Genomic DNA, 24,375 nt, shown 5'->3' with positions numbered 1-24,375 from the left:
TATACTAAAGGCTTTCTTCTCCTGAATCCAAGCAGTCAACTTGTCAAGGTGAAGATACCACCACCCCCCTCCCATATTCGGCTCATCCATGTCTCCGAGACGGACGAGAGGAGATGTAATAGCTTGTTGCACGTATGTGTTGTCATTTCCTTCTCATACCTTATGCGTGGCTCACTAGTCCCCGTCTCGACAACTCCGCTTTAAGGCCTTGCAGCACATCATCATGTTTGTCCACCAACATTGACAACCCCACAGAGAGATTCAGAGAACATATGCAGATCCCGGAGCTATCCGCCATCAGATGCATGCGAAATTCAGCCGGGGCGTGTAAGAGCTCCATTTTCAAGTTATATTCCGCCAATGGGATGTTTTCTCAATCGTTTGCAACTTGAAATCCACAAAGGGCCCGGCCAGCCCGGACCAACTCGGCCGGAAGTCGGACTCAATGCCCGACCTCCTCAGCACAACTTTTTTTTCTTTCCACATCGCTTAGATAATTCACCTAAGAATTTAAGTGAATAATGGTTGATCGAAAATGGCCTATCTGACCGAGGTACTCTGCTTGATTCGTTTTCGTCTACAACCAAACCACCGCGTAAATCAAGTTTCCTCAGCAGCACAGGGTACGTCTGTAGACTTTATAGAGTTAAGAGGAGATATACTACTCCTGCCACAAGCCCAATGAAATGGTAACCTCTGGAATCACTTGGCTGTGAAATAACACGCTGAAGTCTGCCTTCTGTCTTGATTTCTATGGGGCTGGATAGGCCAAATTATGACAGTTTACCTTACCCTAATGATGGTTATAGACCTTTACAAACGCGAAAGTTTAAGGTGTGAGGATGAAAACAGCTACTTTCCGATTCGACACTCCTACGTAAGGTACTCAAGTTATTTTTGCATGCTAGTGCTCTCTTTGAACCTCGTTGGAAGTTTCAATTGCCAGTATCAGTCAATCCAGGTGGAAGAGTCGATTATCCTACTTTCCACGAGTGATGCTTTTCACGTTACCTAAGCCGGTCAAACTATTTTATCACCGACTCTTCGTTGCCGACATTCCTGAAGAGGCTTAAAGTCGACTTGAGTCTATGCCCAGGGCCGCCGTCACTCAGAAAGGTTACAACGTGACCGATGATCACACACAGATCTCTGTTCACCAGCCAATCTCAGCCCTCACGATACTCGAAACGTAAATTCGGCGATGAACTGATTATCTACTAAGGTAGTCTGTCTAGAATAGTTGCAAATCACATTGACGTCAACTGAGAGAGTCTATTGGTGCCCACCTTGCCTTGCACAAGTGTATTCTCGAACCGCCATGCAGTCGGGAACCGGCCCGTTCAAACTTTACATCGTGCTGATAAGGTGGCAACGATGACGACGTCGACCGGAATCAGTCATCACCTTAAGTAGGGACCGAGTGGGCGATTGACTTTGAAGACCATATTGTATTTGGATCATGGTTCTCCGACTCAAGATTCATCTCAAGACAGGCCTTAATAGTGGTTCTACACCACGAGGTTCTTGGTGGAATAAGCTTTTACACGGTGCGAGCTGTGAAGTCCTTGCTTTTAAACCGTAAATCGATTTCGATGAGTTTAATAGCCGCGATGGTTGTATCACCCAACGTTCCAGACTTCTATTGGTCAGATTCTATGGTACAGGGTGTCATAGCGATTGCTTGATGAGACCATCTTATTGCTTGTGACACGTTGTCATGTCAATTCTCTACAACACGCGCTGATCTTTCGTGATATAACGTGAATCTTCAATCACATCGATACAGGTTCTCTAGGCGCTTTGTGTGAGAAGAGTGTGAAGAGAGTTGAGGGTATTAAATACAAAATGTACTGATGTCTTAGTCTATATGCCAATGCCAAATTCCTTCACGTGAAGATTGTTGCATGCTGCCGCCCCAGTCCGTCATTAGTAATATAACAATGCTTCTTTGCCACGTCGTCAGTCTAGAATGCAGTAAAGACCTTCCACCCGGTGCGGTGAATTCTCGCCGCAAGGATAAAAGTCGTTCCTGCAATGCAAAACACACCCGAGAACACCTTGATGCCGACCCACCCACCTGAGCCAGCCAAAATAGCTCCGTTGATAGGGTTCGTCGTCAGACCGCCAATAGAGTTTGTGAAGAACGTGATTCCCGTGCGGAAGCCAATCTCATGGAGGGGCGAGATCTGGGCGATGAGGGGTGCAATCAGCGAAACGTACGCGCCGGAGCAGAAGCCGAAGAGGATGGCAAATGCGATTAGCGCGCCGTCCGAGTTGGCCGGGATCCAGAGCGCAAGCATCCAGATCGAGGTCAGGTAGCACACCACCACGAAGATGTTGTACTTTCCAATCTTGTCGCCCATGATGCCGGAGAACATTCGGCCGAAGAGACTGCCGGCGTTGAGGATGGCTACGAGATACTGCGCTAGGTTGGGGTCCATGCCGGCCTCGAGGGCCTGGACCTGGATGTAGTTGATAGGCACGAAGATGCCGTATGTGAAGAGGAAGAAGCCGATGACGACACAGACAAACTCATACTCCTTGAAGGGGCGGATGATCTGATCCATGGATATCTTTTGGGGACGCGGCGGGTGGAGGGCCTTGACTGTGAGGTTCGCGATGATGAGGAGGCCGAGAATCATGAAGGCGCAGATGCGCAATGCCCAGGGATATCCCAGCGACTTGATCAATCTTGTCACCATGATCGGGAAGACGATGCCGCCGATGCTGGAGCCGGTGGAGAGGAGACCGAAAGCGGCGCCGCGCTTGACGTTGAACCAACCGTGGATCGTGTTTAGTGCCGGCTGGAAGATGGCTGCGACGCCTATGGCGGAGCACACGCCTTGCGCTAGGAGGATTTGCCAGTACTGAGTTGCGAGAGAGGTCATCATGAGACCAAAGACGTGAAGAAATGTGCCGGCAAGGATGAGGTAGCGGGGGCCGTAGTGATCGTATAGCTGGCCGATGATGGGTCCCTGAGAAAGAATCAGTTTACATGTTCAAGTTGGGGTACTGGAAAGATCATGAATTACCATTGCCATCATGAAGAAGATCTGGAGAGAAGGAATCCATGAAATGGTACTCGGCGAGTAGTTGCGGAGCAAGTCGTTCTGGTAGTATTCCTGGAAAGCCCCGACACCTGCAAGACAACGTTTGTTAGCTTCCGCGACCCCAATCAAGCAGAAAAAAAATAGACTTCAGCCTCAACGTCGCAACAGGAACTATGACTTACTGTTTACCCATCCGAAACTGCAAAACGATGTACACCAGGCGCCAAGAACGACAAGCCATGCCGTAACACCTCCGTCCGGTGCATCGCTGCCGGGCCACGACGGCTTCGCACAGTCGGCCGGAGGACCGCCTTTTTCCGGGTCGGTCTGCCGTATCGTGAAAGGGTGGTCGGAAGAGTAATCCGTTGTATTTTGATCTACTTTGGCGTTTGCTACAGACGGGTGCGGTTCCGAGAAGGTCATCTGGGAGTCCGCTGGGGACGAGAGCTGCTGTTGCTTCGACATTTTCGGCGGAGGTTCTGTTGTGTCGGCCAAAGGCTTGCTGGTGGATTTCGAGCCGCGTTGATAGCTTTAGAAAGCTCTATCGACGTCTTGATTGAGAGCTGAGTTGTTGATGTTGTTGATTGAATCTCTTGATGAGGAGAAGTCTATCTACCCCGGGAGGAGCATGGATTAAGTAATTCTCAAGATTCTTTCTCTGGGTGAACAGAAGGAAGAATGTCAGTTCCGGTAGACCAAACGACAAAGAGAAGAGATCTCAGCGTCAGCGGCCCTCGTCCGCACCGGGCGCCGCAGGGAGATCTGCATCGTCACCCTAGATGGGCCAGGGGGCAGAATTGCATTGGAAATCGGTTTCCGTTACGACCGAGAGGGTCCTGAACCTGGTCATTGAGCCAAGTTTGCTTCCAATCTAGACCAATGTTTCCAGTGATTCGGTGCACTAGCACTGTTCGCGGCGCGAGATGGTGTGGGTTTGGCGCGCTCAGGAGGCGGCGATGGAAATCCTTTCGGCGTGCGGCGCTCATGAGAGCGCCGAGGCCGAAGGCTGTTTTTGTTAGCAAACACTGCCATCTCGAACCCCTACAGGAAATCTCGGCGCCGAACGGTCTCCACCGCGGCGATGGTTACATGGGCCGTTGGCATGTGCGTTCCTCGCCGACATTGGTTGGCCTTATGGGAAATCTCTGAAGTAAGCATCATTAAGAACGGCGCCAGTAGCAGTGGACTTCCGTGTCGAAGCTTATTGCTCTTTAGTTTTTCATCCAGTTCTCCATTATTAATATGCTTTGGCTAGGCTCTTAGCTATATGCTGACCACCTTCACGGACTTTACGGTTTGCCCTCAACATCCAATCCTCGCAGACACGTTCATTGCACTAGCGGCAACATGATCCGAAGCCACGTTCACGAGACCCCTCATCTTCCCCAATCCAAGCTTCTCGGCGTCATCTACGCTATCGCCGAGCTCATCAACAGACATGACATCTGTCGAGATGCGAAGCACAGAGCTTTGCTACCACGGCTCCGAGACGAGCGCCATAGATCTAGGAGCCGGACGATAGACATGTCCGGTGCAGCGCGGGCTCAGTTGGAGTGGGTAAGACGCCGGTGATCCCACCGGGTCGTCCCACACCTGCGCAACAGTGCCCACAACATCATCACATCTTGACGAAGTTTGTTAGCAAACAATGACAGAATAAGCCAAGAGAAATCAGAACTTACCAGAGGTGTCCTTGTCCCCAACACCCTTCCCCCGCTACCTTCAGCCTAAGGCTAAAGAAGTTCGACGCGCAGTAAACCAAGGGGGTATCATCAACAAATAAACGCAGCCAGTGCCAGTTCACACCATCTCAGCAACATCAACAGGCTTCGCAGGGTACGGCGTCTTGTGATCTTGCAACAGCCTAATATCTTGGTACTCGACATGATCAAAAGGCTCTTCGTTCTTCAACGGCCAATTCGAGCGTACGGTGCGCATCTCGGCATCCGGCACGTCGTCGACGGCCTGCCTGCCGAAGCTCTTGCGCCGTGCTGACTTTGGAACTGGCGGCAGACTTTGTAGCGCGGCAGCGCGGTCAAAAACTGTCGGCGACTGCGGCTCATCTGGAACGTAGAATCGTTTGACGATGCCTGGCGCCACGTGCTTCATGAAAGCCTTGAGGAAGGGCAGACAGGTGCAGATGATGCCCACGTTGGCTTCCACAACGCTACACCGAGTCAGCAAATGTGAATACCCACATTCAAGCGTAGTGAGATGCTTACCACCAAATGATACTTATCGAAGCTGTCCATGTGAAGTCCGCGTTGTTGAAGCCTAGAGGGATCATAACCATACGAACGATGCTGGGCCCGAGGACACTGAAGGTGTTAGCAATGACCAGTTATTCTCGGTCGGCGACATCAACTCACAAGCCTCCGGCCATGAGGAAGATCGTCATCTCAATCTTCTTGACCAGCCTTAACGAAAGAGGTGAGAGAATCCAGATTGGTAGCAACAAAATAGCGAGATCGGTGGCGACATTACAGACCGACAACATCAACCACCACATCGACCGATCAACACAGGTCCCTGGTACGTCCATATCCCAAATCTTCTCCATGGGGGTGCAGAGGTATGCCCAGCCAAGCGCGCCAGCGAGCGAATACGCCACCGTCGCAAACATGACCACGTACACAACAATCCTCACGGCGCGCTTGAGAGGGAACCGCAGGTAGAACACAAGGATCGAGGCCTTGGTGAAGAGAACAGAGAGGCTGTACGCCGCGAGATCAACCATGCTCAGCTTATGGAAAGCCACGGCGTCCGCCCTGCTCACGTCCCAGATGTGGTGCCCAGCTCCATTCCTCGTCTCGTAAACTTGTATGACCGAGTATGCCGTGGCAAAGAGAAGTCCGATGAAGATGAGGTCGTCGTCGCGTTGGTGGCGGTGAATCATGACCTTGACCGTGTACAGACGGATCCCGCAGAAGATGATGGCCAGGAGGTTGAGCACAATGGTGACGACCAACACCTGTGGCACGAGGGACTCGGCGGGGTTGTCGAAGTTGGATACGATGCCTGGCGGGGGCGGCGAGGCGGCCGTGAGCTCGTCTTCGCTCCTTGTCCACATCGCATTATGGATCTTGGGGCGGGTTTGGATGACAGGTTTTGTCTGGCAGAATTACGAACAAGTGCACGAGTGCTAAGAACGTGGGGGAGAGGTTCGTGTCGAGAGTATTTAGCAAAAGCCTGAATCGCGACTACACTCGCACACCCCCTCCCTCTCCTATCCCCTCCACTGACATCAGTCTGGATGTTCTTCACGGTAAAAGTGGCCGTGGCCATGGTCCGTTCCTGAAACGTTGCTATCGTGCCTGGAACGCACTGACTGGTTCGATGAACTGGATCCAAGGCACATTGACCATCGGCAAATACTACCAGCCGCAACGCTTCATCTTGGAAAGCTTAACTTCGTTTCCTCCTGGGGACTAGGCTAGGGGTAAGGTCTCGTCACTTGGGGTAGTCGCGGTCGGCAGTTCAAGCTTATCGACCGGAGAATAAAATCAACAGGCAGGGTCACCTTACATCGGGAGCCGGCAAGCGAGCAAGAAACAAGACTTTTATCCCACGTAGCGCAAAGTCGTCGGCATCTTGGCAAGTATGTTCCTGAAGCTAGCAACGCTTCTAGAGGCCCCCTGAAGATCCCTCCCGCTACGCCAAGCGCTTAGAAGGCTTAAGGTTGTTTGCTTGGCGGAAAGAAGCATAACGATATTATCCCGATGGACGCTGAGTGGACGCGGACGCGAGGAGGGTGCAGCCGCCGATGCAGCTGGTGCGGCGGACAGTGTTTGTTCCTCAAAGTATAAAGCATGGGAGGCGTTCTTTGGGACAAGGAGAATAGTGAATAACGCCCGGCCAGCCAGGAGAGCGCTTGCTATCAGAGTTCACCGCGGAAGGCGAAGATGAGGGCAATTGGTTGGAACCGAAAATCTTCATCCGGAACGGCATCCGCAGTCCTCTCTCGGTCGTTGACGAAGCTTTAAGCTCCCGGCGGCGACTTAAAGGGGACGCGGGGGAGGACGTAGGAGGGAAGAGTAAACACAAGCTTTTCCCAGGGCTGAACAGGGATGGCAGACGAAACGGGAAACAAGTGAGGAGTCTTGGCTCGATCACTTCTCTAGGCGGCGGCAAAGCGAATCTTGCCTTCTCTAGGCGGTTTATGAAATCGTGGTAAAACGGCGCGTCGAGGTGTTATCCCTGGCCTGAAGCATCCGACTCCAAAGTCTAACTCAAACTTTGGGCGGAAGCCGTTGGGACTAGTCAGCCTTACTTCGTTCCCAGCTGTTCCTTACGACGAATAGCAGTTGTCGGAGTACGATAGTGTCGGTGCCTCTAGCCTCTTGACCGGACGGATGGCTCAATGTGTGGCGGAAGTTGAAGATGCACGGGTCAAGTTGGGTTGATGTTGAGCCAAGTCACCTGGTTGTCTTGGCCAGCGAAACAAGCCAAGATCGTCGCGCCGTCTCATCAAACATCATCCTAAAAGTCATGTAAAGCAATGACTGGGCGAGCTCGAGCCATCGAGATTGGCCAAGATTGTCATTTCGTCCCAGAGAATGCCATATAGATGAGCATTCGGTTTACAGACAGATACATGAGGTAACTGTTGGATCTCTGAGCAGTCGGCAGAAAAGGTGGATCTGGAAGGCGGTATGGGCACTTACAAACGGCCCCTTACATACCACTTCTGAGAGGCCGTGGGCTCTGCCCACAACCTCCTCCTTCCACCTCCAGACGCAGCAATAATAGACCATTATTGACACTTCGTTCCAACCGTACGGTTGCCCTGCTGACGTGTATACGAACAGTAACTATCCCACATAACTCAGGACTTTGGAGGCAGTGCGAAAAGTATCCCACTTACAGAGCCGTTTGTCAGACTAGACATCTCGCCGATATACTCTGAGTTATGCTCTAGGAGTTTCAATCGCTCTTGGAGTAAGCTCTTAGAAACAACGTCGCCTGTAGGCCCTGTCGGCACAACGTTTGATACACCAACCGCCAAGGAACATGACGTCCTAACCAGAGACGCAGTGAGCGGGTACGCAGTGCGAGCAGAATATTCAACGTCTGCCCCCTGGACCAAGCTTCAAGTTCATGTCACGGTCTGTGGGGGAAGAACAAACATTCGTGTCTCGGACAGCAAACACTATGGTCGACGCCACGCGGAGACTCGAGACGCCGGCAGCTTGTTTTCTTTTCGACTGCCGTCTACCGACAAACCAATCTCATTCGCCGGAATTCAATTGTTTCCTGTCAAAGTCGTAAGTCGTCCCGTCTTGGGATTACGGCGCCATTGTTTTGGAAGTTCTGGGGGCAGATTAATCGGTTCGTTTTGAAACTAGACATCTGTCGTCCGTCAAGTTGGATGATTGGAAACCAGTCGTCTCATTGCCGCGGTGTTCTCTCTTCATGCTCGGCCTTTTGCCACAGTCCGCAAGACCTAATTTCCTTCTTTTCGATTCAGTCTGTCATCTGGAAGTGTCGAAATCTCGCCGTCTGTGCGGGTGAAGAAGTAGAGTTGGATGACTTCACCAACAATTATCGAGCACAAGCAAGCACCGAAATAGTAAAAATGTAGACGGTAGGTCCGTTCACTCATTGCTATCAATTGCCGCGATATTTCACCCTTTCCGGCCGGCCATGAAAGATCCCGATTGGCATCCCGGGATCCGCATCTCCCTCGGTCCCCGTGAAATGTTGGCACACCTGTTTGCTTCTTCCGCATTATTACAGGAAGGCACATATTGGCATGCATTGCACGGAGCCCCCGTTCCTGCAGCTCCTGCAGTTTGCCTGCAGGGCGCAAGAGAGAAAGAAGAAGGTCGTGACAAGGTTACATTGGCCATGGAGTCGTGCTAGGCCCAAATGTGAAGTTGCGTTGGCAATCAAGCCACCCTCGACTCTTGGGACACGAGAAAAAGGCATGGCAGAGCCGACGTCGGCTTAAATTCATAAAAGATGCTTTGTGAGCTGCAGATGTAGTCTTATCCTCGAGATATGGCGTATCTTGTGATCTGCTGAATACACCACGCTTAGGCACAGAGAGGCGTGATGAGGATTGTGGTGATAGATAGCTCGCCAACTTGCGAAGATGTTTAATGAATGCCCTTGTCGGTAATCCATGCTTGATAGGGTCGCAGCGCCGAATACGAACAACCTGCAATTGCATTGGCATGTCACTTGCGCTGGGGTCACTGGCTGATGCAACAGCACGCCGGACGCGCTGGATAATGGAAATTAGATGCTCAGGATACGAGTCGCGATGTTATTCAGGCTGTTCATGTTGTATATAATACCATCGCGATGTTATCCCATCGTTGCAGAGAGGGGAAGCTTCCCAGGTTACGGCTCATCGTCACTAGATCTCCTGTGATCCCACACTCGTTTAATTGTCAGAAAGGGGGAATCTACCCTTGACGCAGGATGCATCTGCCCACCCTCCTTCTCGCCGCCACGAGCGTGGTAGGCATCACAGCTCAAGGCAATCACCCGCTCATGCGCCGAGCCGACGACAACGCCCCTGAGACGGCAGCAAACAAGACCACAGTCGAGCCCAAACGCTTCATCGTCGAGTTCGACAAGGTAACATCTCATTCTTCTCCTCTTCAGTCTTTACCTAGGTACCGAGAAACAAGACTAACACCACCCAGGGCGCCGACGCATCAGCCCTAGCCGCGGAAATCGCCAACCAGCGCGGCGCCAAGGTCCTCCGCGTCTTTACCAGCGACATCTTCACCGGCGCCGCCGTTGAGACGGGTGTGGAGAACATTGACTCGCTCCAGGCTCTCGAGCCGGTTAAAGTAGCATGGCAGTCGAGGAAGCTGAAGCTCGCGCCCAGCACGCCGCTGGCGTCGTTTGTGGAGAATGCTACTGCTATCGACTATGATATTCACCATATGACTGGTGTCGATAAGCTGCATGAGGCTGGTGTGTTGGGAAAGGGTGCTAAGGTTGCTGTTGTTGATACTGGGATTTGGTATACCCACGAAGCGGTATGTTGCTAGGATTCTTTTGTGAAAAGTTGAGTGAGTTGCTGACCATTTTGAAAGCTCGGTGGTGGATTCGGTGAAGGCTTCAAGGTTGCTGGTGGTTATGACCTTGTTGGTGATGGATGTGACTTCACTCTGAATCCCCCTGAAGTCCACCCAGATATTGACTGCTTCAGCTTGGCCAACCGAGGGTGAAGTCAAGAATCCCGATGCCGACCCCTTGGACCAGCAAGGCCACGGAACTCACGTCGCCGGCATCATCGCCGGTAAGAGCAGCATGTAAGTCCAGAACTCACATCACACAGTGATCTATCGACCCAAGGAAACCCCCCAGCTGACACACACTCAAGCCTTACCGGAGTCGCCCCTGCCGCAACCCTCTACGCCTACAAAGTCTTCGGCACAGTAGACGGCACCGACGAAGACACCCTCATCGAAGCCTTTCTCGCAGCCTACGAAGCCGGCGTGGACATCATCACCTCCTCCATCGGCGGCATCAGCGGCTTCACAGACAACGCCTGGGCCGTCGTCGTCACGCGCCTCGTAGACCAAGGCGTCGTCATCACCATCTCCGCCGGCAACGACGGGCAGGCCGGGGCCTACGCGGCCAGCAGCGGCTCCTCGGGCGAGCACGTCGTTGCCGTGGCCTCCGTCGAGGCCGACGTCCTCGCTTCCTCGTCCTTCAGGGGCGTGTTTTCCCTCGAGGGAGAGACGAATGAGACGCGCGTTGCGTATCGTGCTATCGAGGATTGGTATCCTTCCGAAGTAAAAGACTGGCCCATCGTGCCTCTGAACCTCAATACCAGTACCGCAGACGAGGCGTGCAACCCGCTTCCTGTGGGAACTACCCCAGACCTCACGGGTGTGGTAGCCCTCGTCCGCCGGGGAGGCTGCAACTTCGACCAGAAGCAGCGCAACCTCGCCCCCTTCAACGCCTCGCACATCCTCTTCTACAGTAACGAGATGCCGCTCGTCCGCCCGACGACGGAAGACACGTCAAGCCTCATCGCAATGGTTGACGCGCGCGTCGGCGCCGCCATCATCGACACCGTCCGCGCGGGCGGCAAGGTGACGGCGGACTTTACGGAGCGTCCCATCTTCCACATTGTCGGCATCAAGAACGAGGAGAATGGCGGCGTCGCGAGCTCCTTCACTTCCATTGGCGCCACCAATGACCTCTTCATTAAGCCTGATGTCGCTGCGCCCGGCGGCCAGATCTTGAGTTCTTACGTTGGCGGGGGATACTCCATCCTGAGCGGCACGTCCATGAGTTGTCCCTACGTTGCCGGTGTGGCGGCTCTCTGGGCAGGCAAGTTCGGAGGACGTAGTGTCCATGGGCCCGAGTGGGCAAAGAACCTCGCCATGCGTCTAATTTCCTCCGGCGAGGCCATCAAATGGGACGACGGCGCTCTTGAAAACAACCCATATGACTTCCTCGCGCCCGTAGCCCAAGTCGGAACGGGTCTCATCAACGCCAGCAAAGTCCTCGAATACGGCACCGCCCTCTCCTTTGCCAAATTCGCCCTCAACGATACCCGTCACTTTAGCCGGTACCACGCCGTCGACATCACCAACGCCGGCGCCGAGCCCGTGACATACACTTTTGAGCAGCAGGAGTTTGGTGGCATGAACACCGTCAACCTCGACCCGACCGCCTGGGGAACGCCCAAGATTGCGTGGTTCGAGGAGGTCCTGGCTGCACCCCAGAAGATGACGCCCTCCATCTCCTTTCCTGGCCCGTTGACTGTCCAGCCCGGGGAGACGAAGACTGCACAGTTCGGCTTCAACTACCCTGATGCAGGGGCACAGGGCCTCGATCCGGCAAAGCTGCCTCTATATAGCGGCAAGGTCCTGGTCAAGGGAAGTAACGGCGAGACGCTCGGTGTACCATACCTGGGCCTGGCAGCGGATCTGCACAAGGACGTAGGCATCATGTTCCAGTATCCCACGGGCTTCCCGCGCATCACATCCACGCGTAGCGACATTCCCATTGCCCAGAAAGCCAACTTCACCTTCAACCTTGACCCGGCGGTCCAGGACTTTCCCAACCTGTACGCCCGGGTGCAGTACGCCACCCGCGAGCTGCGGTGGGACATATTCGATGCGTCCTGGGTGGAGAGAGACTGGAAGTATCCTCCCGTCGTCGGGGAGGCTGGCTTCGTGGGCGCAGCGACGAGCTGGTCAAAGGCCTCGGGAAAGATGTTCATCGATCCCAGCGTGGATGACCCGAATGATATCATTACACTGCCAATGCGCGTTGTGCCGAGAGATATTGTTGGCGTGTACGGTGTTGAGTTGTGGTGGCTGGGCCGTCTGGCGAATGGTACGCAAATCGCACCGGGCAAGTATAAGATGCGATTCGCTGCGTTGGTTCCGTTTGGGAACCCTGAGGCTTCGGATAACTGGGATGTCTACGAGACTCCTGCATTTGAAGTCTTGCCTCTGTCAGTTTGAGGGTTGAGTTGAGCATGAGTGAGGCTTAAGGGGCAGGGTATCAGTAATAGCATCATCTAATAATTGCCACTCAAGTATACGTGTAGACACAAGATCATCTCTACAAGGTATATGCTTCATATTGGGTATTATGTCTCAGACTTTGAACTTAGCAGGGGTCGCCTGTAGGCGTGCTGCCAGTCTCATCGTCTGATTTAGATGGCTATAAATGACTGGCTATAAATGACTGAGCGCCTCGAAAGGGATATGTTCTGGTATCTTAAACTCGTAAACTTCATCGTAAATCACAACTTCTCCGTCTGGTTCCTGCTCAGGGTCTGGTGCTGCTCGGCAAGAAACACCTCTTCCGAGGTGAGCTGGTACTTGCCAGACTGGCGAGCCGAGATACCCTTCTGGAACATGACATCCATCTCGCCAAAGGTGCGGCCCTTGGTCTCGAACATGCGGAAATATCCCCAGATCCAGGTCAGGGTGGCAAGAACAGCCCAGAAGAATGCCTGAAAGTCAAAGTTAGTCATGAAACCACATGCTGCCTTAATTTGAGATGGCCACTTACAGTCTTTCCCTTCAGATTCCAGTCACCAGGTGCCAGCATCTTGGGCTGGATGAGGCCACCGCAGATGATGTTACCGACGTAGTAGGTGCTGCGAGCCAATACGACAGTCTGGGTGCGAAGACGGGTAGAGCCGACCTCGGCGACGAGGGTGTACACGATAGGACCGACGGACATGGAGTAGAAGCCAAGCCATACGACGCAAAGGATGGACTGTCCCCAGATGATGCCATCAGTCTGGTTCGGGGCAACAGACAAGAATCCGATGATCCACAGGCAGACAACAAGAAGAGAAAATCCGACAATCCAAATAGTTCGACGACCAAACTTGTAGATATAAAGCCAAGAGATACAGGTGCCGACGAAAGCAATGCCAGTACCTCCCAAGCTGATGGCGTACGAAGCCGAGGGACTGATGCCGGTTTGCTGGAAGAAGAAGGAGCCAGAGTAGCAGAGGGCGCCGCCGTTGGTAATCTGAGACATGAAGGCCATGCAAGCGATCTCGGTACGTCGTAGGTTAGTTCCCTTGAAGCAGTCAAATAGAGAGGCGCCGGCTTGCTCCTCAATCTCGAGCTTGTTCGTGTGGACCATCATGGCCACAGTGGCATCGAGATCAACGTTATGGTCGGGCTCTGAGAGGCGCGCGAGCGACTTCTTTGCCGCGTCGAGGTTTCCGAGACGGACGTGGTGCCAGGGAGACTCGGGGGCGAGCCAAGCGGCAATGATCAGGGGGATCGGCCAGACCCATTGCACGGCAAAGGGAATCTTGTAACTCCACTGGCCCTCGACGTCGACGAGTCCCTTGAGGATACCAGCAGAGATGAACTGACCGATACACCAGCACAGGTTGACGTAGGAAGTCAGGTATCCACGGATAGCTAGGGGCGTGACCTCAGCGGCGTAGGCGGGACCGGTTGTGGCAAACACACCCCAAGGAACGTTGCAGAGAACTTGACCAGCCAGTTGCATCTCGATATTGTGGGCGAAGAAGACGACGAAGACGAAGGCGGCGAGCCAGACGAGAGAGAAGATGAGGACCTTGCGGTGACCGTACTTTGGGGTGAAGTATCCGTTCATGAGGGCGCCGACGATGTTTGCAAGCGCACCGATGGCGTTGAACTTTTGTTGCCAGGATGAAGAAATCTGGTAGCCGTTTTCCTCGTCGAGGTATTCGCCATACTTTTTGCGGAATGCGGGATATCCGTAAAAGGAGCCGATCAAGGTGACGTCGTAACCCTCCATAATGACCGAGGTTGAGATAACTGAAGAAGGGAAGTGTTAGACGGTGACATGGTAACATGAGTATCGCTTTGGGAGTTCAACTCACGGATGGACCAAAACGCGGCGCGCTTGTAGGTCTTGAGACCTTGCCAGACACCGAAGCTGTGTTCAATGTTGGTACCCTCATGGGCGTCATTGTTGAGTCCCTTGTCGTCGAGGCTGACATCGTTGAGGTGAGTGATGTGAGATGGGCCCTTTTCGACGTGAATAGGGTCCTGCAGCTGGGACGCCGTCTTGTGAGTGATGTCGTTGGACATGGCTGCGAACGCTCTCGGGCTGCTTGAAACTGTTGACGATGAGCAAGCTCCTGGAAGCAGAGTCGTATCGAGGAGAGACAGTAGGACCAGGCACGGTGAGCTGGGGGTGGGCAGTTGGAGTATTTTAAAGTTGCGTCGACGCGAGATCAAGGTGGTACCAGACAGTCGGCTTCTCTGGTCTCATGTCATGGTTGCAGTCTGCAGAATGCATGGTATTGGGACGAGGATGGGATGGTTGGGTTGGATTCGAATGAGCCGACCCCATAGAGAAGCAGTTTGTTTCCCCCAAGATTGGCCTCTTTGGATGGCCCATTCCCCAATCAGACTTTGTTGGAGATCCTTCGTGGTGCCGGCCGGGGTATGCTAAACCGTTCACGCTCAAGCCATGCTCTCCTCATGGGACTGTCTGTCTGGGCGGACAACTGAATTGCTGGCCATGTGCGAGGCAGAGCCCACATTCAAGAGGAAAGCCGATCGACGCCTTGTGGCTAGCGGCGGGATTGACGGTCTTGGAAGATGTTGAGTGGATAGTTGAAGCCACGGGGAAGAAACTGCGGAGAGAGACGAGGGAGTTGACAAGCTGTGAATGGTCGAGACATCCAAGACGCCGGCGGCAAAAGCCAAGGGAAGCCAACCGGGGGCGGGGAGAGGCAGATTACTGATGGACCATGGTCGATTGTGCCAATGTGGTGCCAAAAGGAGTCCGGGGTTCTCGTCTTTGGAGGAAGAGGAAGTCGGGAGACGGTGGGTACTCGTGACTGGTGGTGACCATGGTGACTAGGTAGACGCAAGTCAGGATGGGAGGCAGGATGGCGGCGCAGTAGGGACGACGGACCGTCGAATCTGGGGCTTCTGGGTCAGTCTGAGTTCGAAGCATCAAGCAAAGAGGAAGCGTAAGAGACAAACTTGACTTCAAGAGGCTAGAAGGGAAATGTCGTCCGAGGCTTTGAGGAGCACAATTGGTGGAACTTCTCGCCAGGTCGAAATTGACGGTTGGAGATGGCGGCGGATATCCTAGGGGATCGGAAGAGACAATATGCCCAGCGCGCCCAAAAGAGGATTAGGGTTGTTTTTGGCGATTCCTAGCGCAACCTTAGCGATGGCAGAGTGGAGTAAGTGGATCCGATGAGGAAGGAGATGTGGGGTAAGTCTGGGGATTTAGTGGCGTGATGGGCCGCACTGGATGCCCGGGGCCGCTGAGGAGTCGCTGGAGTTCGCTGTAGGGCAGTCGTCTGGGCCTCAATGGCCATCGTCTTAGCGGAGGGATGCGCTGAAGCACTTCCCCATCCAGGCCCAGCCGCGCACCTTTACTGCTGGGTTTCCCCAAGTTTGTGCCCTTCATCTGCAATACGACCATTTCGTTTTCGTTTGTAGGTTCGTTGAAGAAGGTAATTTGCAGCTATTGTGTGCTTCAAAATGACAATCTTAATGTAAGCGCCTCCTACTTCAATAATTATTTCCTGCTAAAGGCAGAAGGGCAGAGTAGAATCAATTACGAAAAGAATGAAAATTCGAGGTGCAGAGCCACGGTTGAATGTCTGGGTACGTATCCCTCCCCTCCGTGACGGGCTTAGGTAAGGTAATCAAATAACTCCGGAGCTAGGTACGTGACCTAGCCCGGTTGCACCCGACAACACCATTGCAACCTCAGGAGAACAATCAACGACCAACAACGTCCGCTAGGCCTGCGTCGAATAGCTGACTCTGACTACACCATGGACCCGAGGCTATTCGGTTGACTCTTGCCTGTTCGTTGTCCGCTGAGAGCCTGCTGGCATCTGGTTCTTCTTTCCCCTCCTGGCGCATCACCTGGGCTGGACACGGCTCGAGAAGACATGATGGACGATGGCTGAGAGCTGCGAGAAGCTTGATTGATGCTGACACCTGGCGCCTAGCAGACTACGGTCTTGGGCCTAATCCCCGATATACACGCCCATTTCGAGGTTCGTTGGCTACACCAAAAGACGCGGTCACGTCCATTTGAAGGGACTGACGCTCCCACCATCCGATTCCCCCAGAAAATAGACACCACCTTCATGCAGGCATCTGCCAGGTCGACAGGGAATGCGTCTTGACTTTCGGCTCCAAAACTCCCTCTTGCCGTCGCCCGCAAGGGTCCCAACCAGTCATAACCTGCAATTGCTGCTGTGGAGTGCCGCGCGAATCAATTGCCTGTCTTCTCCAACTCCTGGTCTGTCTTCTCCATTTCTAGTCTCATTTCTGGTTTCTCTTCTCGGCCTGCCTCGGCCGAGCCGTTTGTTCCACTACCCGCAACGGATTGTCGTATAAATACGTGCGGTAGGAATATGATACTCCTAAAGTATGAAAGAAACACGTTGTGGTTTGTGGACTACTAAATCAACTAGGAACCCATCAAAGCGTTGATGGATAATGAATTCCCGAACGTGTTTTCATCTACAGATGAATTATTCAGTGACATAGGAAATCAAGCTCTACGAGAACCGTAACTCAGGGTCTTCATCATCTATTTTTGCAACAGTGGTGGGTGCCATGGTAGTAATAGGGGCCATATAAACCAGAGGTAGGATTCACGGGGCCAACTAATATTGTACAGCCATGAGGCCGGGAGCAGGACCGGCGGCCATCCACGTCTCCCCAGTAGCAGTGGCCAATATTACATGTAGATTACTAGGATTACAACCCGAGCCATGGGATCAGGAGCATAATCTAAAATGCCGCTAAGCCCTGACTTCCACTGGCAGCAACGGATTCTCTGACGAATACGTGCATTAGGAATAAGTTACCCCCGAAACGTCAAAGAGAATCATTGTGCACTGTGAACCACTGAACCATACCTGTCGATGATGTTATATCTAGGGACATGGAGGTTTCTTCTAGCTACCTAGGTTACGACGCCGTCTTCCTTTACAGAACTTGCTGGCGTAAAACAAATAGAGAAACCAGATAAAGCGTTGTCCTGGAATATTGGTATCTGCTATTCTACTTCTCATTTGCTCTACCTTTTTTTCAATTTTGAGGCTTGCCTCGTGGCCCAAAGCGCAGCCATGTCGCGCTGTTGCTCCCACTGCTTCCAAACATTTCCTCGAATCCTGGGCAACGCCCAACGTCTAACCTAGTTGTACTCGTTCTCTCCCACGAACAACTCCGGGTCACCGTCGTCGGCATCAGCAGCGGCGGCAGGGCCCATCGGGGCAATAAGCCATAGGGCCGGGAGTATGCCCTGCAGCCGAGCCTCGACTTGCACTAGCCACAACGGATTCTTGTACGAAGACGTGCATTTAGAATAGAGCGTGGGCAAGCAAAGCTCCAGAGGAAGGCCGTACTTGGTTCCTGTTAGCTTCACGCAGCACAAGTTTCATTCACAATATCAGGGAAGCATCGTGTTACCAGTGCATGTATTTATGTGCGTCTCAATTTCTAGCTTCTCATGCCACCCCAACACACCCACGCCACAACTCACTCATGCTGCTGCATAAAAAGGTCCGGGTAGCCATCCTCCTCGGCAGAATCGGGCGCCATATAGGCGACAGGCACCACCGGAGCCACGGGGACGGGAGCCATGGGGACGGGGGCCACGGGGCCCGCACGGCGGCGCGGGAAGCACATCGGGTGAGCGTGGTCGCCCACGTCTCCCCAGTAGCAGGGGCAATAGACACCCTGGTCATCGATCAGCCAAGGCGCATTCAGACGGACCCAACCCACTGCCGTGTGCTCCCTCCGGTTGTAGCCAGGGGACCACTGGCAGTGGTTGCAGGTCGCGAAGGTCTTGCGGCCACACTGGGGGTTGGTGTTGTCTCGAAGACGGGTGTTCCAGGCAACATTGCCGTTCTTACGACACTTGGAGCATCCGCGCGGGGCCGAGATCCCGTTGGTGCTGGGCAAAGGGGCCTGGCTGGCCATGATAGCGTTCATGAAGTTGGTGGAAAAGCCAGCCGCCACGACATTGTTGGGCACATGCTGCTGAAGACTCTGGCCAAAGGCCTGGCCGTGGGCCTGAGTTGGGTTATGCTGCTGCAGCTGGGCGCTGGGGCCATGGACAGGCCTGCTTTTGGTTAGCATCGCAGAGCTTGGTAAAAGATTGAGAGGATATGTTGGAGTTCAGGGATGGATACTTACGGGGTCGGAGCGTTGGTCATGCGGTTCAGACTGGTGTCGCCAGACTGCTGCTGCTGCTGGTCGTGGATGTCTTGGTGGTCCATGATGTGACTGAGTACGCTGAAGATTAGTATCGCAAGGTTGAGACAAAAGATTAGAGGTCTGGGGCAGAGATGTGTACTCACGATACTCAGGTATGCGAGGGGATGATGAAGGTCGTGAGACTGAAGGACGAATGAAGATTTATTGACCGAAGAACTGGACGACTGAAGATCTGGACGGCTGAAGAGCTAGGCGGCTGAAGAGCTGGACGACCGAAGAACTGGGTGACTGAAGAACTGAGGTGGGTGATAATAAGGAACGGTCTGGCGACGTGCGAAATGCAAACGTGACGAGCTCTGAAGGATATGAAAAGGCGACCGAAGCTGCTATGAATTCCGGCGGTCAGTAATTTTGCTCCTCAATAATGTTATGCGTCTCCAGTAATCTAGTAGATGGAGAGTAAGAGACTTACTTTGTTATCTCTCGATGGTGACACTTGCGCGATGGAACAGTTGGTGTTTGGTTGAGTAAAATGTAGCAACGAAGATCGCGACTGAGGAAAAGAAGAGGTTTCTGGAAGGTGAGGGACGCGACGAGAAAGAGGAAGGTAAACAAAAGAAAAGCCCTCGACGACTAATCGCAATGGCACATGATCAGGGTGTGTCGACTAAGCGTGACGAGTCGTCCTCAGGAATCATGATGCCTTCAAAGACGCAGTTGAATGGGATAGCGGGGACCATGAGAGCCACAGTAGACGCAAATTGCGGGGATTATACAAGCCGCAGTACATGGAGGAAACGGGGGCAATGCAAAGTCATAAAAGAGAAGACGAATAGTGGGAGCTGCCTTATCCAACCTCATAAGTAAACTGTCAAGACGGCGAGAGCTATCCAAAGTTGCGATTATGCTTGGAGTTGGGACGGCTAGATGGATAAATCACAGGTCACAATGGACTAGTTGAGACGAAAGACGAGAATGATCCAATTTCATACTAATTTCTTTATACGAATGGCCAAGGAGATCAGGGTGTTTGGGTTCACGGATGTATATGATATATGCCACCAAATATAATGAGAACTATTCACAGATTGAAGAGAGGACGACATGTATGTGGTATGTGACGACCACCGTGATGCAGGTTTCTCAGGTTCTTTGATTTCCATTTGCTGTTGACTTTTCGACGTCTTTCCGAAACCCAGCTTTGGCAAGTTGGGCATTATCATCATTGTAATATCTACTTGCTTACACTTTAACCAGGTACTTAAGCTTTTGCACTTCCTTGTACGAGGTCTTGGAGAAGTAGTGGAAGGATTTGACGGAAAATCTGGAGTGCAAGGGCAAAGGTTGCAACAAAGTCTGGGTGAATGTATTTTGCCCAGATGCCTTAAGAGGCTACAAAGAGTCAGAATGTTTTCCAGCCTTTGGACTAGCCTCGAGCTCAAGACTACATGTTTCGCATTTTTGACCAGCTGGAGACTACCAGACCACAGGGGAAGTTTCATGTCATCTCTGCAACTCTGTATTTGAAATTTCGATCTGCAATTCAGGCCAACTAAACTCTGTTTCCTGGTCGAGTAGGAATATTTGAAAGGAGCTCCGGCACTAGCGGTCAGGGGTAGACATCAACAAGATTCTTGAGCTAGAACGCATGCGCGGACAGCCTACATATGCATGCGATTGACCGGTTGCTTGGAATATAGCTGGGGAAGAAGAGCAGAATCGCCTCACTGACTGAGCATATTTCTCACATCAAGTGCATTTTAGGTGTACGAATCTCGTGAATCATGATTCTCAATTTATTGACAAGAAGTAAGAAAGACTAGCTATCAGAGAAGCCAGTTTCTAAGTTATCTACAGAAGCCCCAAGGTAGCAAACTCGGTCTCAATGTCAGACAGAGTGCGCTTGCCAACGGTGACGTTGTTGTTCTGGCCGTAGCTACGAACCAGACGATCCTCAGCCGTGTAAGCAGCCCATCCGATAGCATCCAGACCTGCAGTCGAGTCCTTGACAGAGGCGGCATACGCATCCATCATGACGCGGCTGAGCGCGTACTCAAAGGTGGTTGAGTTGCCGCGGAAGTCGGCGTGTGTGCCAAAGATCATGGGTAGCTCGCTGCCGTGGTAAGCACCCATCCATGAGCGTGGCGAGGTGTTGTTGGACACGGCAGAGTAGTAGTAGCGGTAGGTTGTTCTTCCGGCAGCCAGACGTTCACTAAGTTTCGTCAACTAGGATAGGAGCCTTTGTGGTGGAGACATGGTCAAATGGATTGGGATGCTCACTTGGTGGTCTTGGTAGCAGGGCACCAGAAGAACTGGTAGGACAAGGCGTCCGCGACAGCGGGGTCGGGGCCGTTCTCGGCATCGTAAGGAGCGAGAAACAGGCCCTCTGCGGCATTGAAACCAATGATCGCAGGCTGCGAGCTGTCAGCAAATCACTCATACTTTAATCTTATCCTGACATGAACTTACAAGATCGGAAAGCTCGCCAAGCGCAGCCTTCTCGGTGTAGTTGGCAAAGACAATCTTGTTGTCAACCTGAGGAGAGAAACCAATAGTAGGCGTGACCTCGGAATCCTTGTAAGTAGCCACAAAGTTCTCAAGCTTCTCTGCAGGAATCTTGCGCATGCATACCAACTCAGCCTCGGCGGTCGTCGAGTTGCCGCAACCAAGCTGCTGCGCGACGCACGTGAAGTTGGAGTGGGTCTCGTCGTGGTTCATCAGCTGGTCCAGGTGCGCCGTGCCAGAGTCCATGATGAGGCCTCGGACGATGGGGTCCTCGGCGTACGCGAAGCTGTAGTAGTCGACGGCGATGGAACCGGCCGAGTGGCCCCAGATAGTCATCCGCTCCGGGTTACCGCCAAACTGTGCGATGTTATCCCGGATCCACTCGACGGCGAAGCGCTGATCCATGAGTCCGAGGTTTCACTCCTTGAGAGCGGCCGAGTTGGGGAAACCAAAGAGCTTCATGCGGTAGTTGAAGGTGACAAAAATGTGCGACTGAGAGCGCTGAATCCAGTTCTGGGGCATCTGGTAGGGTACATCGGTGCCGCCGGTCTCGAAGCCGCCACCGTAGAACCAGATGGTGACTGGGAGTCCCTCTCCGGAAGCTTGCTGCTCGCCGGTGACGGGAACGGCGCCGGCAGGGGCCCACACGCTAGCCGTGAGGCAGTCCTCGTCCATACCAGCATCGCCAATCATGAACTCGGGCACATCCACGCGCTGGATGGCCGGGTGGATCGAGATGTACTGCCAACACGAAGGCGGCAGCGCCGCGGCGTTGAGAACGGTTCCATTGGCGAAAGGAGTTTGACTGGGGAGCGACGTAGGGCTGAGGGGGTTCCCAGCGCAAATCGTCGAGAGGCGGTGCGGCATAGGGGATGCCAAGGAATTCGGCGACGTTGGAGGCATCGGGGGCGATCCGGCCCTGAACCGTGAGGCCGCTCTCAAGTTGCACGCTGGGACCTGCGCTCGCTGAGGCCAGCAGGCCGGCAAAGGTGGCCACGAACTTTGCGTTGCACATCATGACGAAGGCGACTCTCTGTAACTGAAGCGACTGACTGAAGTTGAGGGAAGTGGCTTGGCAACTAGCCGTTCAACATCAGGAGAGACTCTAGAATTATATCACGGAAGTCCTCCGGAACTCGGGGGGCTTCTTCGCAATTTTTCGACATCCTAGCAATTCCGTCTCCAATGGACCGATGCTCCACCAACATCGCGACTCTGTGCTACCCGAACAGGAAACAAGACGTTGCACGCTTCGTGCCAGAATTCGGAATTGTACCGTTGCGCCATATACAAAAGAGAGATCCCTCTACTGCATTTAGGTAGTTGTGGGTACATATAGTTTCCGTCACTTCGCCTTTCATCGGAAATTGGTGGGCAGCACCCCACACTCTTCAACGTTGACATCGGCAGTTCTCCAGTCGAGAGACGGGCGTCATTGGTGAGATGGAGGGATTAAGTGTCTCTGTTATGGGTTTGCGAGTCAAACCCCTGCTTTGCCCTCCACCTGGGCCTGTCGATCAGCAATCGGATGCTGCTAAACAACTCTTATTCCCCTGGAATACCGCTCGATAATCGGAGGAAACGGGGATGAGGAACTGTATTGAATCCACTGAAAACGTGGTCCGCAACTCGTCAGCAACCTGTCAGCGGAACTCGGATGAGTTGATAACTGTCGGATTGGAAGTCTAATTCGGCCGCGAGTAGGGGTAGAGCATAGGCCACCTCGAGGGGGTACACTTAGACCTCGACTACCCACCCAACCTCCGGTTGGAATCTCCCTTCTACTCCTTACGCAGAATCAATCAATACAGAGATATTGATACTTCGTCACCCCCAGGACCCTACGGTTCGAACCAAATTCCCTGTGAAAGGAATACCAACAATAACCTCGTTAGGTCCTCAACCATTTCTGGGTCTTCGCCCAATTTCCAAGAGAGCGTTCAACCAGATCTAGATTCGGAGCTTCACTAAGAGTCACATTGGGCTACAATTGACCAAGAACGCTACAGTGAGACAGATATGCAGGAGCGCCGAAGATGCGAGTCGGCCCCGGAAGATTGGACATAACAAGAATAAGCGTAGAAAGTACAATTTGTCAACTATCGACCACAACCCAGAAGGCGTGCCTTTATCGAAGATCACGTACCTTCCTACATTTACAACTAAAAAGTAAGGAAGGAGCACATGTTTCAAGTTCAAGGATGCAGTATGAAGTAAGCCCGATGAAAGCCTGGCAGGCTGTACATATGATAATTGCTTAGTATTGAAACCCATGAGTGCTATGCCATCTCTGTACCAAGTCATTCCAGCTATCGTTTGCTCGAGATAGACTGCATGATGTTGCCCAATCTCAATGCCAAATAACGGTCCACAGAGCTTTTGGTTTTTTGACATCCGATACTGATTTGGCTAAGCTTGCTCCAAGCTCATCGCTTAGCACGGATATCCAGAGCTGCACTGGGTGGCGGTGCAGCAGGTTTGCTATCCATTCTTGCAAGCGGTGCACTAGTAGGCGCGAGCTTCCAATTGTTCACCTCTAAAGGTGGGGCCAACTAGCTACTCTATCAGGTATCAAGTGGCTTGCTAAAGAGCGGCCAAGACGCCAATATAGACGATGGTGGAAACAAGAGGCAACTCCCCGCTATACCCAACTAGGGCTCAAGGCTACCCTTGCTTGCCCTCCTGAACTTGGCCTCCCTAGGGCTGCCCTTCATCACCTCCTCGCGGCACGGTCAGGCCACGGGGACTTTAAACAATATCACCAACGCTTTGACCACACAGAAGCACTACTCTCCTGCTCCTGTGGATGGGTTAAGGAGGCAGACCATCTAGTTTACTGCCGAAAGACCCTACTGAGGAGGCAACAGTGGCCCACCCTCTACCCCTACAGCCGCCAGGAGCCAGTAGGACCTATAGGGTCTCTCGATCGCTACTTCAAGGGGCTAATCACTGACTCTGAAGGCTTCCAGGCCTTCCTCTGCGTGACAGACTTCTTCCAGAAGATCTGCCCGCGGTACTAGGAGATAGGTCACAACCTATCCTCCAAACGACAAACTACCTCTATTAAGAAACCAGATGGTTATAACGGAACTAGGGCACCAGTGGGAACTAGGGATGGATAGAACACATAGTAGCTCACGAGCAAGATTTGGAGGACGTCAGGA

At 52.9% G+C, this 24,375-nt stretch overlaps 8 protein-coding genes across 8 annotated transcripts; 2 read left to right on the top strand and 6 right to left on the bottom strand.

Annotated features, from left to right (window-relative positions):
- Positions 1-1,532: 1,532 nt before the first annotated feature.
- On the bottom strand, positions 1,533-3,941 carry BDP81DRAFT_357968 (major facilitator superfamily transporter). Its single transcript, XM_060586347.1, has 3 exons — positions 3,233-3,941; positions 3,033-3,139; positions 1,533-2,975 (listed from the first exon to the last, which is right to left on the bottom strand). Exons 1-3 carry the CDS (start codon positions 3,513-3,515, stop codon positions 1,965-1,967), a joined length of 1,401 nt encoding a protein of 466 aa, XP_060440294.1. The 5' UTR covers positions 3,516-3,941; the 3' UTR covers positions 1,533-1,964.
- Positions 3,942-4,850: 909 nt separating this feature from the next.
- BDP81DRAFT_398799 (uncharacterized protein) lies at positions 4,851-6,120 on the bottom strand (the record flags this gene model as incomplete). Its single annotated transcript, XM_060588505.1, has 3 exons — positions 4,851-5,217; positions 5,273-5,368; positions 5,420-6,120. 3 exons carry the CDS (start codon positions 6,118-6,120, stop codon positions 4,851-4,853), a joined length of 1,164 nt encoding a protein of 387 aa, XP_060440293.1.
- A 1,534-nt stretch (positions 6,121-7,654) lies between these two features.
- On the bottom strand, positions 7,655-7,835 carry BDP81DRAFT_438227 (uncharacterized protein; the record flags this gene model as incomplete). Its single annotated transcript, XM_060591303.1, has 1 exon — positions 7,655-7,835. A coding segment is annotated over exon 1 (150 nt), but the record flags the coding sequence as incomplete, so codon positions are not given.
- Positions 7,836-9,296: 1,461 nt separating this feature from the next.
- BDP81DRAFT_357963 (serine endopeptidase) lies at positions 9,297-12,885 on the top strand. The gene is made up of 5 exons (XM_060586346.1): positions 9,297-9,635; positions 9,704-10,045; positions 10,103-10,166; positions 10,219-10,308; positions 10,437-12,885. Exons 1-5 carry the CDS (start codon positions 9,477-9,479, stop codon positions 12,494-12,496), a joined length of 2,715 nt encoding a protein of 904 aa, XP_060440291.1. The 5' UTR covers positions 9,297-9,476; the 3' UTR covers positions 12,497-12,885.
- BDP81DRAFT_330563 (alpha glucoside transporter) lies at positions 12,781-14,587 on the bottom strand (the record flags this gene model as incomplete). Its single annotated transcript, XM_060585408.1, has 3 exons — positions 12,781-12,993; positions 13,053-14,311; positions 14,377-14,587. 3 exons carry the CDS (start codon positions 14,585-14,587, stop codon positions 12,781-12,783), a joined length of 1,683 nt encoding a protein of 560 aa, XP_060440290.1.
- A 3,771-nt stretch (positions 14,588-18,358) lies between these two features.
- BDP81DRAFT_438221 (uncharacterized protein) lies at positions 18,359-19,145 on the top strand. Its single transcript, XM_060591302.1, has 3 exons — positions 18,359-18,611; positions 18,686-18,775; positions 18,850-19,145. The coding sequence occupies exons 1-3, from the start codon at positions 18,524-18,526 to the stop codon at positions 18,912-18,914; spliced, it is 243 nt and encodes an 80-aa protein (XP_060440289.1). The 5' UTR covers positions 18,359-18,523; the 3' UTR covers positions 18,915-19,145.
- A 1,337-nt stretch (positions 19,146-20,482) lies between these two features.
- Positions 20,483-21,986, bottom strand: BDP81DRAFT_410158 (Alpha/Beta hydrolase protein). The gene is made up of 3 exons (XM_060589104.1): positions 21,176-21,986; positions 20,987-21,120; positions 20,483-20,918 (listed from the first exon to the last, which is right to left on the bottom strand). Exons 1-3 carry the CDS (start codon positions 21,614-21,616, stop codon positions 20,558-20,560), a joined length of 936 nt encoding a protein of 311 aa, XP_060440288.1. The 5' UTR covers positions 21,617-21,986; the 3' UTR covers positions 20,483-20,557.
- On the bottom strand, positions 21,629-22,229 carry BDP81DRAFT_398794 (Alpha/Beta hydrolase protein; the record flags this gene model as incomplete). Its single annotated transcript, XM_060588504.1, has 2 exons — positions 21,629-21,952; positions 22,029-22,229. 2 exons carry the CDS (start codon positions 22,227-22,229, stop codon positions 21,629-21,631), a joined length of 525 nt encoding a protein of 174 aa, XP_060440287.1.
- Between the last annotated feature and the right edge of the window lie 2,146 nt (positions 22,230-24,375).

This window comes from Colletotrichum phormii, assembly GCF_030913505.1.
Source record: "Colletotrichum phormii strain CBS 102054 chromosome Unknown BDP81scaffold_25, whole genome shotgun sequence".
Taxonomy (NCBI): Eukaryota; Fungi; Ascomycota; class Sordariomycetes; order Glomerellales; family Glomerellaceae; genus Colletotrichum; species Colletotrichum phormii.
This window is presented reverse-complemented; position numbering and strand designations above follow the sequence as displayed.